This window comes from Geotrypetes seraphini, chromosome 3 (assembly GCF_902459505.1).
Source record: "Geotrypetes seraphini chromosome 3, aGeoSer1.1, whole genome shotgun sequence".
Lineage (NCBI taxonomy): Eukaryota > Metazoa > Chordata > Amphibia > Gymnophiona > Dermophiidae > Geotrypetes > Geotrypetes seraphini.
In genome coordinates, this window is record NC_047086.1 from 29,779,656 (window position 1) to 29,795,758 (window position 16,103).

At 45.6% G+C, this 16,103-nt stretch overlaps 1 protein-coding gene across 2 annotated transcripts in view; it reads right to left on the reverse strand.

Annotated features, from left to right (window-relative positions):
* Nucleotides 1–16,103, reverse strand: part of MDN1 (midasin AAA ATPase 1) — a 943,760-nt gene that overhangs the window by 905,091 nt on the left and 22,566 nt on the right. For both annotated transcript variants that reach the window (XM_033936734.1, XM_033936735.1), the window contains exon 3: nt 7,954–8,178. In XM_033936734.1, the coding sequence (XP_033792625.1) occupies nt 7,954–8,178 (225 nt within the window). The remainder of the gene's footprint in view (nt 1–7,953; nt 8,179–16,103) is intronic.

Genomic DNA, 16,103 nt, shown 5'->3' on the forward strand with positions numbered 1-16,103 from the left:
ACCAAAGGGAAGAACCCGATACTGAAGGTGCAAATCTCCCACTTGGAACCGCAAGAATTTGCAGAAAGCGGGATGCACCGGAACATGGGTATATGCTTCCTTCAAGTCGAGGGAGCACATCCAATCCCCCTCTTCCAAGAGTGGATATAAAACCGGAAGTGACAACATACGGAACTTCTCCCGGACCAGGCACTTGTTGAGCTTCCGGAGGTCCAAAATGGGGCGCAAGTCCCCGGTCTTTTTCGGGACCAAAAAGTAACGGGAGTAAAACCCCCGCCCCCTCTGATCGGGAGGCACCAGCTCTACTGCGCGGAGGCTCAACAAGGCCCTGGCCTCGATCAGGAGAAGGGCCAACTGGCTCCGAGTCTGGGGGCAAGCTCTGGGTGGCATGTCTGGAGGCTGCACGGAGAAGTTGAGCGAATAGCCCTCTGAGACGGTCCGGAGCACCCAAGCGTCGGACGTGATCCCAGTCCAAGCCTCGTAAAATGATCTGAGTCGACCCCCGATGGGAATGGGGTCTGGCGGAACTGCGGAGGGGGCCCGCCCCCAACCGCACATCCCGTCAAAAGGACGGCGCAGGCTTGGACGCTCCCTGCGCAGCGGGCTTGGAGGGGCCACCCCTACCCTGTTGGGGTGGGCGCCGGGGTGGCGGCCTAGAGAAGGCCGGCGTGGACTTCTGAGGGTACCTCCTCGGGGGTTGCCGAAAGGGTCTCTGCGGCGGGGCCTTAGGTTTTGGGCGCACCAAAGAGGCCAGGGAGCGTTCCTGTTCCGAAAGCCTCTTGGTCGCCGCCTCTAAGGAGTCGTCAAACAACTCTGACCCCACGCAAGGCAAGTTCGCCAAGCGCTCTTGCAGATTTGGATCCATCTCGAGGGTACGAAGCCATGCCAGCCGGTGCATAGCCACCGCACAGGCGGATACCCTCGAGGCAAGTTCAAAAGCGTCGTATACTGCATGAAACAAGTAGAGGCGCAGCTGGGAAAGATTCGACATAAAGGTGGCGAACCTGTCTCTATGTGAATCCGGGATCACCTCACGAAAACAGGGGAGGTCCTTCACCATCGTACGCAAGAATGAAGAGTACGAAAAGGCGTAATTCAGCACCCTCGTCGCCATCAGAGAGTTCGCGTAGAGGCGACGCCCGAATTTGTCGAGGGTCCGTCCTTCCCTACCAGGTGGGACCGCTGCAGACACCCTGGAAGGCTGCGTTCTCTTAAGCGCCGACTCTACCAGGAGCGATTGGTGAGAGAGTTGCCCCTTCTCAAACCCCTTGGGAGGAATGGTGCGATATTTTGATTCCATTTTGGAGGGCACCACTGCGACCGTCAAGGGAGTTTCCAGATTCCTGAGGAGGGTCTGATGTAGGACCTTGTTTAGCGGGAGGCGAGGGGATTCCCGAGGGGGAGTGGGAAGATCCTGCTCTTCCAAAAACTCCTTGGTGTAATGGGAACCCTCCAACAAGTCCACACCCAAAGCCCCCGCCATATCCTGCACAAACTTCGAAAAGGATGAAGGTCTAGCAGGAGAAGAGGGTGACCGAGACTTCCCCGCCGAGCCGAAGGAAGATGCCTCGAGGGAGTACCTCGGCTCCCTACCCGACCCCGATCCCAATGAGGCACATTCCTGTGACCTCGAAGGGGTCGGAGACCGAGCCTGCCTAAAGGAACCCCTGGGTGAGCCCCCCGGGGTCCGGGGTATCGAGGCCCGTCCCTTCCGCCCCGGCGAGGAAGCACGGGAACTCTCCCTGACAGGGGACCGAAAAAGGCTGGGGTTATCCATACGGAGGTCCCGCACCCGTAAGGTCTCGCCCCCGGGCGGCAACGAGCGACCGCGCCTCCGAGGTGAGGCCCGAGACCGCTTGGCCTTCCTCGGACGGCGCCTCGCTCGAGGCTTGCCCGAAGGCGATGAGCCTCGCGAGGACTCCGAGGACGAAGACAAGATCCTCCGCACCCGGCGCACCTTGTCGCGTTGGCGCACGCTACGCTCAGGCTGTCCCATTGAAGCCGGGTCCGAGGGCAACGCCGAGGTCGAGGCCGTAGGCGCCTCGGGAGCCGAAGCCCCGGTACCCGAGGCCGAGGTCGCCAACTGCGGGGCATCCGAGACCAAAGCAGTCGAGGCCGAAGCCTGCTGCAGGTGCTCAATGGCCCCGGACAGCTCCGAGGCGATCAACGCCCGGAGCAAGTCCTGGAACGCCGGGATCGACATCCCCGGCGGCAACACCTGTCGACGCTCCTCAGAGGGCGACCTCGGTCTCGAGTATTCCCTCGGGGCGATCGACTTGGACACCTTGGGCTGGGCGGAGGCCGACCCTCCCGCCGTCGAAGAGCCCGAGGATGGCTTCTTGGATGATCCTGGAGCTGAGGGGGGAAGTGGAGACTTACCCGAGGCCTGCTTGGACGAAGCAACCGGCTTCGAGGGCATCGAGGGTCGAGGCGAAGCCGAGGGCCCCGAAGCCGAGGTTGAGACCGAGGTTGAGGCCGAGGTCGAGGCCGGGGCCGAAGCCGAACTCGAGGCCTTCCCCGACGGGGACTCGACGGAGAAAAGTTCCGCCATGCGGGCCTTACGGCGTGAGAGAGCCCGCTTTTGGAAGGTGGCACACTTGGCACACGAGTCTGTCGGGTGCTGGGGCCCCAAGCACCGTAAACAGCACCGATGAGGGTCTGTTATAGACAGGAGTCGGTCACAACAACCGCACTTTTTAAAACCCGTGACAGGCCGGGACATGGGCCCAAAAAGTGGCCGGGAACAAACGAGGTTCCACGGCCGCGGCTACCGGGAGCCCCCGGAGCGACGGAAAAAAGAAAACTTTTTTTTTTTTTTTAAACTAAAGGGAAAAAGAAAGAAACAAAGCTACACGCAGCGACCGCGCCGAAAAACGTACACAGCCGCGGCGACAGAAGGCAATTAGAGAGCACAATTTTCCACAGGGCTTCTGGCTCCGCGGATGAAATTGAACTGAGGACCACGAGGTGGGGATGCGCCCTCTAGTGGGCAAGAAGGCTAGCACATGCGTGGTGCAGTGTGCAAACTTGAAACTTCAATCAAGTTTGCTTGAAAAGCTGTCCGCGCTGGGGCTCCGTAGACGACGTCACCCACATGTGAGAATATCATGCCTGCTTGTCCTGGGATAAAAGGACTTACCATATTTTTCGCTCCATAAGACACTTTTTCCAACCCCAAAAAGGGGGTGGAAATGTAATTGCGTCTTATGAAGCGAAGATACAAATTTAAGCCCGCCGCCACATATTTTACCCCTCCCCCCCCCCCCGGCTGCATATTTTTAAACCCCCACTCCGCCGCCGCCTCATATTTTTTAAAAAAAAACCAAAACAAAACGCTACTGCTGCAACTTTAATCCCTCCCGCCTGCCCACTGCAGTCATACCTGGTGGCCAGTGTTCCCGTTAAGCTGCGCTGGCGTGCGCTGGCGCACAAAATATTACATCGCAGCGCACAAGTTTCTCGTCACAGCGCACACACGCGTCGCAAAGGTAAGGGGAGGCTGGGGGAGGAATCGGACGTCGGGGTGGGGGTGCGAGGGTTCACGGTCCTCTGTTCTCCCTAGAGTGCGGCTCGTCTAGAGCAGTGGTGCCCAACCTGCTTCCCTTCCCTTCTCACTGCTGCCATCGGGGATCAGGCCGACACCGTGTCTTTGATCTCCCTGCTTCTCTTCCCTGCTGGGCTGACCAACTCTCGTGGCGGCCCGACGTCAATTCTGACGTCAAGAGGACGTTCTGGCTAGCCAATCGCTGCCTGGCTGCCCGGAACGTCCTTTCCGACGTTAGAATTGACGTCGGGCGGCGAGAGTTGATAGGCCCTGTGCAGAAGAGAAGCAGGGAGATTTCGGCCTGTTCCCGATTGCGGCAGCAGCAGCCTATTCCGCGGCGGTGGTGGCATGGGGGAGGTAGGAAGGAAGAAAGAAAGAAAGAAGGTGGGGTGGGGGGGACAGGGAGCCAGAAAAAAAAAGCAAAAAATGGGGCACGGAGGAAGGAAGGAAGAAAGAAAGAAGGGGGGGGACAGGGAACCAGAAACAAAGCAAAAAAATGGGGCATAGAATCAGAGAAAGACAGACAGAGAAAGAAAGAAAAAGTTGGGGGAGGGAATGAGGTCTGGAGGAGAGGAAGCATACAGGAGGCTGAAAGAAGGGAAGAAATATTGGATGCACAGTCAGAAGAATAAAGTGCAACCAGATGAAATTACCAAACAAAGGTAGGAAAATGATTTTATTTTTAATTTAGTGATCAAAATGTGTCTGAATTTATATATGCTGTCTATATTTTGCACTATGGCCCCCTTTTACTAAATTGCAATAGTGTTTTTTAGCGCAGGGAGCCTATGAGCGTCGAGAGCAGCGCTGGGCATTTAGCACAGTTCCCTGCGCTAAAAACTGCTATTGTGGTTTAATAAAAAGGATGGGGGGTATATTTGTCTATTTTTGTATGGTTGTTACTGAGGTGACAATGCATAGAGTCATCTGCCTTGACTTCTTTGAAAAAAACCCAGAATAGGAATGATAATTAACATTTTCTCAGCATATAGTGTGCTTTGTGTTTTTTAATTTTATTTTTGGTAGATCATTTTGACTTGGTCATTTTAAAGTAGCTCGCAAGCCCAAAAAGTTTGGGCATCTCTGAGCTAGAGCGTTGAAACTGTGTATTTCTATTTTATCCCCCCTTTTACAAAACTGTGGAGCGTTTTTTAGCGCCAGCCGTGGTGGTAGCAGCTCTGATGCTCAGAATTCTATGAGCGTCAGGGCTGTTACCACCGTGGCTAAAATCCACAGTACAGTTTTGTAAAAGGGGGAGGGGTTAGTTTGTGATGACATATTCCATACTAGGCGAAGGTGTTTTCTGTGTTCTGTGTGTTTGAAAGATATGGTTTTCATTAGCAGTTCCAATACTCTGGATCCTTTCACTATTTTGGTATACAAATGATTGTAGATATGGATTTTTTCTACACCAAATGTTTTTACTCTGATTCTATGTGTTTGAACTGCTTTCTGTATATTTCTCATAATATTCAATAAAATTATTGAACTAAAAAAAAAAAAGACATGGTTTTCTGTTAGGATTGACAATGTAGGATTGATCTGTGCTGGTCTGGCTTGTTTAGTTTTACAATGGGTGTATTGATGTACTGCTCACTGCAATATGTAAGATGCTGCCTTTTCCTAGGTACTCATGTGTGACGTGTGGTTTGTTACTAAAAATCATGTTTTTCTTACAGATGGGGGGGGGGGTGCCAAAAAATGATGGGCCCCGGATGTTACATATGCTAGGTACGCCACTGTATGTAAAGATACCAGAAAGCTGGCGTAGCAAAAACTTCTAAGTTTTGAGTATTTAACCCTCCCACAATCTCACGGGCACTCGTTTCAAGTTTATTGAGATTTTGATTTAAACGCAATATCAAATATTTTCAATGCGTATAACAAAAATAAATTTGGGGAAATAAATAAAACCATTTGAACAATAAACATACAAACATATCCATAGATGATTAAAATTACATAAGTAGTACAAGGATAAACTACATTTGTTTAAAAATGCATCCTCCGCACCTGCTCATAAATTTGTGGAGTATGTAACTTGTCGCTCATGCATATTTTTTTTTGCACACACCTCATCAAACCTTAGAGGGAACATTGCTGGTGGTCTAGCAAATTTCCCGGCCAGAAGCACAGAGATCAGGAGCAAGCCCTCCGCACTTCTGCCTGGGCCCGCACCGATCTCTAAATGGCTGCAGTCATCTGTCGCAGGACTCACGAGAATTGACTGCAGTCATTCGGAGATCGTCACAGGCCCAGGCAGCAGCACGGAGGAATTGCTCCTGATCTTTGTGCTTCTGGTCTGTGCGCCGCTGGCTGGGAAAGATGAGAGCCGTCTAAGGAGGGAGGAATTAAAAAAGGTACTGAGAGTGTATGATTAAGGGTACGGGGGGGGGGGGGAATGATTAAAAAGGTACTGCAGGGGTATGTGGGGGGATGATTTATGGTACCGGGGGGCACGTGGTTGTATAGGGGGGATGATTTAAGATACTGGGGGGGGTACGTGGGGTATGGAGGGGATGATTTAAAGTACATGGGGGGGATGATTTATGGTACTGGGGGGCACGTGGTTGTATGGGGGGATGATTTAAGGTACTAGGGGCATGTGGGGGTATGATTTACGGTACTGGGGGGGGGGGGCCTGCCTGCCTGTCACTAGGCCACTAGGCCTGCCTGCTCTGTGCCCTGCCCTGTCCTACCACTAGACCACCAGAGGGGGGAGCAGAGTACAGAGCCTGACAGGGAGGGGGGACTGGATGCAGAGCCTGGTAGGGAGAATTTGGTTCAGAATGTTATTTTTCTTGTTTTCCTCCTCTAAACCTAGGGTGCCTTTTATGGTCAGGTGTGTCTTATGGAGCGAAAAATACAGTATCTTGTGCTGAACAGAAGGCAAACGCCACCAAATGTCCTGATTTTGAAGCTTTTTTTGCTATCTTCAATTAATTCATCTGCCCTTATTGAGCAGCAGCCCCGGTTGTACTGAACTTCAGTTTCGGAATGAACCCTTCATCAGGAACCTCCTCAAGCTGCCAATGTAAATTTCTCAAAAGCCAAAGGAAGTTTTACGGCAGTACATACAATGCTGATCTGAGCAGCGACTGAGGGGAAGGATTTGGCCTCTGTTAATTATCAAGGGTCCACAGTGACATCATACAATCAACTTTATTACTGCTGAAAAATGGTATTCCATTCAATGTTTTTTTTTAAACCAAGTGGGCATACTGAATTCATGCTCATGCACGGTTGAAGTATTGAACACTTGCCATTTATCTGACTTATGCAATCCACATCAAGATCTTCTAAAACATTTTTTAAAAATAATTTATATTGTTATATGAGTAGATTTAGTGTGGAACTTTTTCTCCCAATCACCACATACGTAAGAACTAATAGTGGGCCTTAAACAAACTCACTAAGCTTGAACCAAAAACCTGTACCATCAAGGCATGGTAATCACAGTAAACAACTAGGATTTGCAATGTTTCAACAAGAATATTTTGTTATCTAAGTTGGTGTTCCTTCTTACCTATCAAATTCTGTTTATTATAATTAAAACAGGGTGTTTTCTGTACAGATTAAGATTCTTACTCTGCATACATATCTGCAGACGTTTGGTGAACACCAAGAGCTTTACAGAACCCATCTGCAAATTAACATATCAAAGAAAATACCCCAAACATATTAAATCATTTTCTTATATAGAATTTCCTCCTTGAAAGTGCAGTTCTTTATGCTCTTTCAAGTCAGTATCTAAAAAATGGATAAAATTAAGTGTCAAGGAAAAAAGGAAGGCAGCATCCACTTTCCGCGCCATCTCCCATCAATCAAACTGCAATGCCAAGGGTTGTCTCAGAGGAGATTCCATCCCTTATCTTGAACAAGCATAGATCCTGTGCTTTATGGAGAGGGATCCAAGCTCTTCTTGGGGGAGGGGGGAATAAAGGGCTTTTTGAAGAAAATAAGGGGCAAAAATTTTAACGGATTAAGAAAGGTTTGGACAAGTTCCTGGAGGAAAAGTCCATAGTCTGTTATTGTGAAAGACATGGGAGAAACCACTGCTTGCCCTGTATCGGTAGCATGGAATATTGCTATTCCTTGGGTTTTGGCCAGGTACTAGTGACCTGGATTGGCCACCGTGAGAACAAGCTACTGAGCTTGATGGACCATTGGTCTGACCCAGTTAGGCTATTTTTATGTTCTTATTTTGAAACCTAAACTCTTTGGGTGATCCAAGCTATCTTTTTTGCTACACAGTGGGCAGCAACAGCTGGACGTTGGTAGGAAGGGGAACATATCACTGTAGTTGAGTCCAAAGTTACTTATGTTATATGACTTTCATTGCATAAAATATCTGGCCTTAACTTTCCACAAATGTGCAGACTACCCATCATCTGAAATGAAAGACACACCAGCGAACATCAGTGTCATGGCTCCTGAGAAGTGGCAAGCAAACACTCCAGTCCCATAATTCACACAACAAAGATGGCTCATGCTGCAGGAACTGGTACGTGGCTTCCATCAAGTCACGGAGTTTCATTCGCCTGCGCCCAAAACGGATTGTACTCGAGTCTGAGCTCTCCAGAAAGAGCCTCTGGAATACTGGTGAAGAAACCTGAAAATATTGCAAGGCAAACCTGTAGAAGATGAAAGGATACATTCAGTGAGATACTCCCAATACATCATAGCAACATGCTAGCATGTACAATTATGTTTTCACACAAAGCACAAGGCTGTCAATACACTTTTAATATAAAACATAAGTCAAGACATAGTAAAGAATAGATAGTTTTTGCATAATACCCAGAGATCTCAACTAACAAAACAAAACAAAAAAATACCTGTAGTGATCTAAATTCCACAGCTGAGCAAACTGAAGTCAAATCACCCAAAATATTTGTGTTATTAAAGGACTAATGTAAACTAAGCGAAGCAGATAACAAATTCAAGGGGCATGCAAGGAGTTAAAGGTCCACTTTTAAACTACCCAGCCTTGAGAATCCCGACTACTGAGAGGAGACATGATAGAAACATTCAAGATACTGAAGGGAATAGACTTAGTAGATAAAGACAGGTTGTTCACCCTCTCCAAGGTAGGGAGAACGAGAGGGCACTCTCTAAAGTTAAAAGGGAGTAGATTCCGTACAAACGTAAGAAAGTTCTTCTTCACCCAGAATAGTGGAAAACTGGAATGCACTTCCAGACAAAGTTAGACAAGTTCCTGCTGAACCGGAGCGTACGCAGGTAGGGCTAGTCTCAGTTAGGGCACTGATCTTTGACCTAGGGGCCGCCACGGGAGCGGACTGCTGGGCACGATGGACCACTGGTCTGACCCAGCTTCGGGGTTCTCATCAGCTGAGTATATATATATTATATTTACATTAGAGGCTCTGGTAGAAACCCGTTTACAAAGTATGTATTCTTCCCAATTAATATTTCCAAATTAATAAAGTGTCTTTGCTTATTTGTAAATGTGTCTCTACCAGAGCCTTTAATTCAGTAGCATAATTAAATGAAATAACTATTTATGAAGTTTATAGGGACAGGCGGGGACGGAGGGGATTCCTCACGGGGACGGGTAGGATTTCTGTCCCCGCACAACTCTATTGGAGAGTCCAGGAGAGGAGACCTGGGAGCTGATGGAATGATAAGCGAGGACGGAGATTTTTCCTGCTGAGGAATTGCCCATGCTGGAGGCCAGGCACTGTAGCACAGCGTGTAAAGCAGGTCAGAGTTACAAAGTTTGCTGCTTTGTTTGCTGTGTTTATTTTTTCTCTATGCTGAAACCTGAGCCCTTGGCACATGAGTAATGTCGTTTGAAACGGGCTCAGCTGAACTGTGTAAAGTAAAGCCAGAAGCTTCATGCGTTTGGGGACATTAAGGGCTCCTTTTACTAAGCTGTGATAGCGGTTTTAGCACGGGCACACTCTGCATAGTTTTGGGTGGGTGAGCTTTTTGAAAGAATTGGGATTCAGCCTAATCCAGTCCAGGCAAGAGGCATCCAGGCCCGATGCTGCTTGGAATAGCAAGGGCCTAGCATTCTGGGGTAAGCCAGCATTAAAGTGTGGTTTCTTTTCCTTGCTGGGAGTGCAGGAAAAGGATTTTTGCTTTTGGAAATTTTTTTTTTTTTGTGCCACAGGCACGGGGGAGGGAAGAGGCAAAGAAGCCAAAGCTCTCCTGCTCCCAGGAAGAAAAGGACTGTTTTGATTCATGGGTTATGAATTATTGTTTTCGAATGAACTGCAATATTCTGTTGAGAGTTTTGTTTTGATCTGTTTTTACTACCCTCGTGGAGGGGAGATGAACTGTAATCCTGACTAGTGAATTGTATTCCCGACCGACCAGTTAAAAATAAAGTGGTTAAAGGCAAGCCTGAAAATAAAAGCTGAAACCTTTATTTTTCACCTTTAAAGACTATGTGGTGTTTGTGAAACATATCCAAGTAAAGCCAGGTCCAGAAGTATGCATGGGAGGCACTGAATCTTAGGCCTCATAATTAAAGTCACACACCAAACTACTCGGCCGTCTCAAGGCTCCAGCCAGTTCAGGGAGAGTTAGCCAGGTGTCCCTGTCACAATATAAATGACGTGAATTTGGCTTTTTCCAGAACCCCCCTTCCCCCCCCCAGAGAATGCAGGAAGTTATTAAACAGGGTAGGTGAAAGTGGGGAACCTTGGGGAACACCATTTGGAAGAACCATTCTTTGAATATCATTATGGACATTTTTACTTTATAAGTTCTTTTTCAAAAGTTATTGAACCAATTGAGAATATTTCTAGATAAGCCAAGATTGTCTAATATACTTAATATGATGACTTGATCAACTAGGTCAAAGACTCAAAAGATCAAATTGCAGTATCAATACTTTATAACCCTTTGAAATGTTGCTAACACAAGGAACTGCAAAGCTCAATAACTCAAGTACTTTATTAGTACGTTAATCATATATGTTCATTCAACTGACAGGAGAACTCCAGTTCTAGGCCATAGGAGTTGTCTGAGCCAAAAAGCAGGCAAATTGCAGAATGAACAGGGTGGGCTGTAGAGACTTCTGTGTAGATTAACAAGATTATCCAGGTAGGAACCTAATCTTTCATTCTGTTACATATACAAAAGGAGTCCATACGTTAGTTAACATACCAAAGCAGTGTTAGATGTCTAGAGAGAGATAGATCAGTCTGCCCACAAGACTGAGGACCCAAAACTGGCACCCACTCAAGCTGCCACATCCACTCTGTAGAACCTTGTAAAGGTATAGAGAATGGACCAAGAGGCTGTTCTACAAGTCTATTTGAGTGGAACTGCCCAGTATTCCATCCATAAAGATGCCACACTTCTGCTGAATAAGCTTTGATTGAAATGTTTGCCACAATGTATGCCGCTGAAATTTTTTTTTTCCAATTCTTTATTCATTTTTTCATCTTACATCAAGTACACAATATTACATCAATTGAACTTATACATATCACTTGAATTTCTTTCTATTATCATTTTAAAACATAAATTTACTCCCTCCACCACCCACCCTTCCCACAGATATTGTAATCAAAAATATCATATAAAATTATTCATTAAACCTTTAATATAACTATATACCACCCCCCTTCCCCTAATTATAAATGTACTTTCAATGGCCCCCAAATCTTTTTAAAATTATTATAATTTCCATTTTGTATGGCAATTGTTCTTTCCATTTTGAATATATGGCACAATGAATTCCACCAGAAGGTGTAATTAAGTCTAGTATAATTTTTCCAATTCTTGGTGATATGTTGAATAGCGGCTCCTGTCATTATCAATAAAAATTGTTATTGCTTGATGAAATTTGACTTTTTATTCTCATTGACGTCCCGAATAGAATTGTATCATATGATAGAGCTACATAGTTCTCTAATAAACAATTAATGTGAGACCAAACTGATTTCCAAAAAAACATGATACAGGGACAATAAAATATTAAATGATCCAAAGTCCCTGCTTCCAGATTACAATGCCAGCATCTATTAGACCTAGAGCTATCTAACTTTAGTAATCTAACTGGGATCCAAAAAGCTCTATGTAACAAAAAGAACCAAGTTTGTCTCATAAATGCAGACACTGTACATCTCATTCTCCAAGACCAAATTTGTGGCCATTGAGATGCAGAAATTTGATGCTTAATTTCAATGCTCCAAATGTCTCTAAGACCAGTCTTTGGGTTTTTATTTATAAATCCAGATATCAATTTATACCACTGAGCGGCCTGGTGTCCCAAGAAATCCACCTGAAAGCATAAGAATTCCAGACTATATTGATTAAGGTTTTTCCATTCAAGGAACCCCTCCTGAACAGCCTGCTTCAGCTGCAACCATTTAAAGCTTTGTGATTTGTTTTTCATTTATTTATTTATAAGATTTTCCATTTTAATACAAGCATTACATTATACAATGCAAAAGATCCAGAAAAAATATTTCAACAAAACTTATTTAGGAAAAACATTATGTCTTATTTAGTCCACAATTTAAAGATCAAGAAAGGAAATAAACTTCCAAAACATTAGTAACAAATCAACTAAACAAGGTCACGGCATTAGATTCCCAAGTTACAACCAGCTGGCAAGTCATACATTACTAGTCATGGTTACCATTTTCTCCTTTGATCCAATAAATTCCAAAAGTTGTTTGGGCTCGAAAAAAAAGAAAATTCTTATTTTGAAAAGATACATAACATTTTGCAGGAAATTTAACAAGAAAAGTAGCCCCCAGAGCCAGGGTCCTTGACCTCAAGGACAAGAACTCCTTCCTACGTCTCTGGGTTACCTGAGCTAAATCAGGAAAAACTCGAACATTAGAACCCAAAAACTTATCATTTATATGTTGAAAATACATACGAAGAATAAATTCCCTGTCACTCTCCAAGGCTAAAGTCAACAACATGGTAGTTCTTTGAGTGACAACCTCAAGGGAATTTTCCAGAAATGAAGACAGATTCAAGTCCACTACTTTATCCACTGGGGTTTCTATAGGTGTGGATTCCCCTTGTGTTGTTTTTAAATTCAAGTAGTAAGCTCTAACAATTGGAGGCAAGTTTTCTGGTGGAATGGCTAAAGTCTCTCGAAAATATTTCCTAGCCATCTCAACTGGTGAAATAATAGGACACTTAGGAAAATTCAAAAATCTTAAATTATTTTTCCTCAGTTGGTTTTCGAAATTTTCCATCTTACGGGAAACATAGGATCTCTCTTTAACCAGTTCCACCTGAACCTTCTTTACTTCATTCAAATTATTTTCCTGTTTCTCCAACCTTTCATTAACCTTAGTAAGAAGCACCCCTTGTTGCTCCACTTTGGAGAAAACAGTTCCATAATCTGTTTTAATTGTAGATAGTCAATTTGAGATTGGAGTCCATGACTGATATGGCCTGCCATAGCGCCTCCATATCTATCTTATCTGGGTTCTTCATCTCCCCAAAACTGATAGCATTCCCTCCCGAGGCACCTCTCACCTCTTCTTCCAAAGTGCAGGAAATTTCTTGATGGCTCCCATCTCCTCCTTCCATTGAAAGACTTGATAGGGATGTCCCTCCAGTGCTGGAGTCACTTTCTCCCTCTCGGGGCTGTCGGGCTCCAAGCAGTCCTTGCACTTGTGCACTTCCGGGCTGGGGAGGAACCAGCCTCTGGTCCGGACTCAAAGTAGTCCGACTCTCTGCGCTGAGGTTCGCCGAGAGATCCGGGTTCCCTCCCGAAGTAACTGGGGTCGCCTCACCCATGCGAGCAAAAGCGCTCGTTATGGTAGATTGAATCAGCCGTTGAAGGGGTTCAGCCGCCGGAGGAACTGCGCGGGCGACTCCCTTCCTCTTCCCCATAACACCACCGGGTAAGAGGCACGGACACAGATTCAAGTACAAACGAGCGGAGAGCTCGCTCAGGCGTCCGCTCCCGACGCCATCTTGATCTTTTATCAGCTTTGTGATTTGTTAAGACCATATTTATGTTGCAACTGTGAAAAATCAAGCAGTTTACCATTTAAAATATCACCACCTAAAATCCATATACAGTGGTACCTCAATTTACGAGTGCACCGGTTTGCGAGTGTTTTGCAAGACGAGCAAAACATTCGCAAAATCGGTGCCTCGAAAACCGAGCATGGCTCGATTTACGAGCACCCCCCCGCAATCCGGCACACCCCCCCCGACGCGATCCTGCACCCCCCCTCCCGACGCGATTGGGCACCCTCCCCCCCCCCCCCGACACGATTGGGCACCCCCCCGCCACTTCTTACCCTCATCTGGGCACCGGCATGTCCTGTGCTTGGTGCCGGTGCCCGAAGATCGCCTCCTCTTCTGCTGGGCCTTGAGCATCTGAGCATGCTCAAAGCCTGCGAGTTCACGTTCAGAACTCTGGAGGCTCTGGAGAGCAGATGCAGAGCCTTCCTGCTTGAGCAGCGTCGGGCGGAGAAAGGAGGGACAAGATGGAGGGAAACTTCCTCCTTCCTCTGCCTTGGAAGTCGCGGGGGGGGGGGGGAACTTTCGGTGGCCCTCAAGGGCTGAAGAGAAATCCGACGCTGGAGTGGAATCCGAACAGTCCTGCACAGGCAGGAAGCTTTTGTGGCGATCCCCGATGGGCTGGAGGGAAGCAGGGGCTCTGGAGAGCAGATGCAGAGCCTTCCTGCTTGAGCGGCGTTGGGCGGAGGAAGGAAAGATCTTACCTCTGGCCTCAGAAACTCTAATAAATCTGAAGGCGAGCAGGATCCCAGGGGAATAGACCCCGAACCTCAAAGTAACACAAAGCAGGCTGGCCAACAAGGTAAACCTGTGTATTGCCCTGCAAGCTTAAGTCCACCCTCGCAGAGTCTGCGTTCTCTCCCAGGCAGAGTAACCCCAAATATGGAGTCCTCTGGCACCAAAGCCACCCGAAAACAGAGTAAAAAGACCCGAAAATAATAAAAACTGACAGATCAGATCAGAACACCTTTCAGAATTAAAAACTGAAGAGGGAACTATACTCCACTGGTAAAGGAGTTGGAGATGAAAGATGTGATTGATACTCTTCTGGAAGTGGTTCACAAGCATGGATTGATAATCTAATGTATGGACTCCTGTGTGTATGTAACAGAACTGCTTTTATATTGAGATTAAAAAAAAAAGATTTAAAAAAAATAAATAAAGGTGATTCTGACAGAACAAAGTGATATCTAGGATTATTTCTTCCACAACTCCAAAAGGGGCTTTCTTCCCTTCTGTGGTTGTTGCTACTGCTCAGACTTTTTTGTTTATCATCATTTAAGTCTATGTGCCGTAATGCAAGTTTCTCAGAACATAAGAATGTTACCCACATACAGACTCATCAAAAGGACCACCAAATAAATCATTCTGCATGCCAGCAGCGACACACTTACACAATAGTAGAACACTATATTGAGGCTTCAAGAAACAGGAAACGGAGATGGAAACTCGTTTTTTGGATATCCATAAAGAATACATTTCCCAATACAAAATATTTAGGACCACTCACTTCTGAATTCTGGCTTCAATTAATTATATCAATCATAAACGAAGAAGCCATCAAAAATAATCACATCAATGTTTTATCAGGTTTTTTTAATTAAAACTTTTAAAGAATTGCTTAACTATAAATTATCAATTTCAACATCATATTTAATCACAGTGAGAACTCTTCCCTTCCCCCATATCATCAACAAACATTTACATAGAACATTATCTTATAGTTATAGTTGGTTGGTTGGTTAGTCATTTCAGTGGGAGAGTACAATGAAGACCGTTTTTGGAGGTCTTACTCAGACTGTTGTCGCAATCTACAAATTATTGTAACAAGTATGGAAGCCTTTCCTGGTCACAGCTCCTGAAGATGCTAACATAGCGAAACAGAGTCCTGCGTCGGGCATGACTACTGAAGATCTGTTGTGCATGAACTTAACAATCGAACTTTCTTTCATGAGCGTGGCACTTGATGAACTGTGATGAGGATGATAGAGCCATTGTAAATGAACATTTGAAGACTTTTAAGAAAAGCTGTTGGCTGGTTGTTTGAAAAAAATATGAGATAAAAAAAGTAAGAATGTTCTGTGTAAATGTTTGTTTGATGATATGGGGGAAGGGAAGAGTTCTCACTGTGATAAAATGTGATGTTGAAATTGATAATTTATAGTTAAGCAATTATTTAAAAGTTTTCATTTTAAAAAAATGATAAAACATTGATGTAATTATTTTTGGTGGCTTCTTTATCTATGATTGGCATATCTGTATACTACCAAGACAGTGCATACAAAATATTTAATGTAAATACGTTAGAAATAATCTTGAAAACCAGACCACTTTATGGATTATGTTTAACATCTTTGTCCTAGACCAATTGTCCTAGTCATCTGTGCAATCTATTAATTCAAGATGACAATGACTCTTGAAAAGCTCTGCTGAAAGTGGTTAATCTTGCTGCATAGGATGACTAGGTCCAAGGAGTTAACAGCAGAAATCACAGTATAAAACAAATACAAAACATGATGGGGAACTTGGGTCATCTTCACCCTGAATGTTTAGTAGAAAAGCCAGTGCTGTGTTTCAGCCC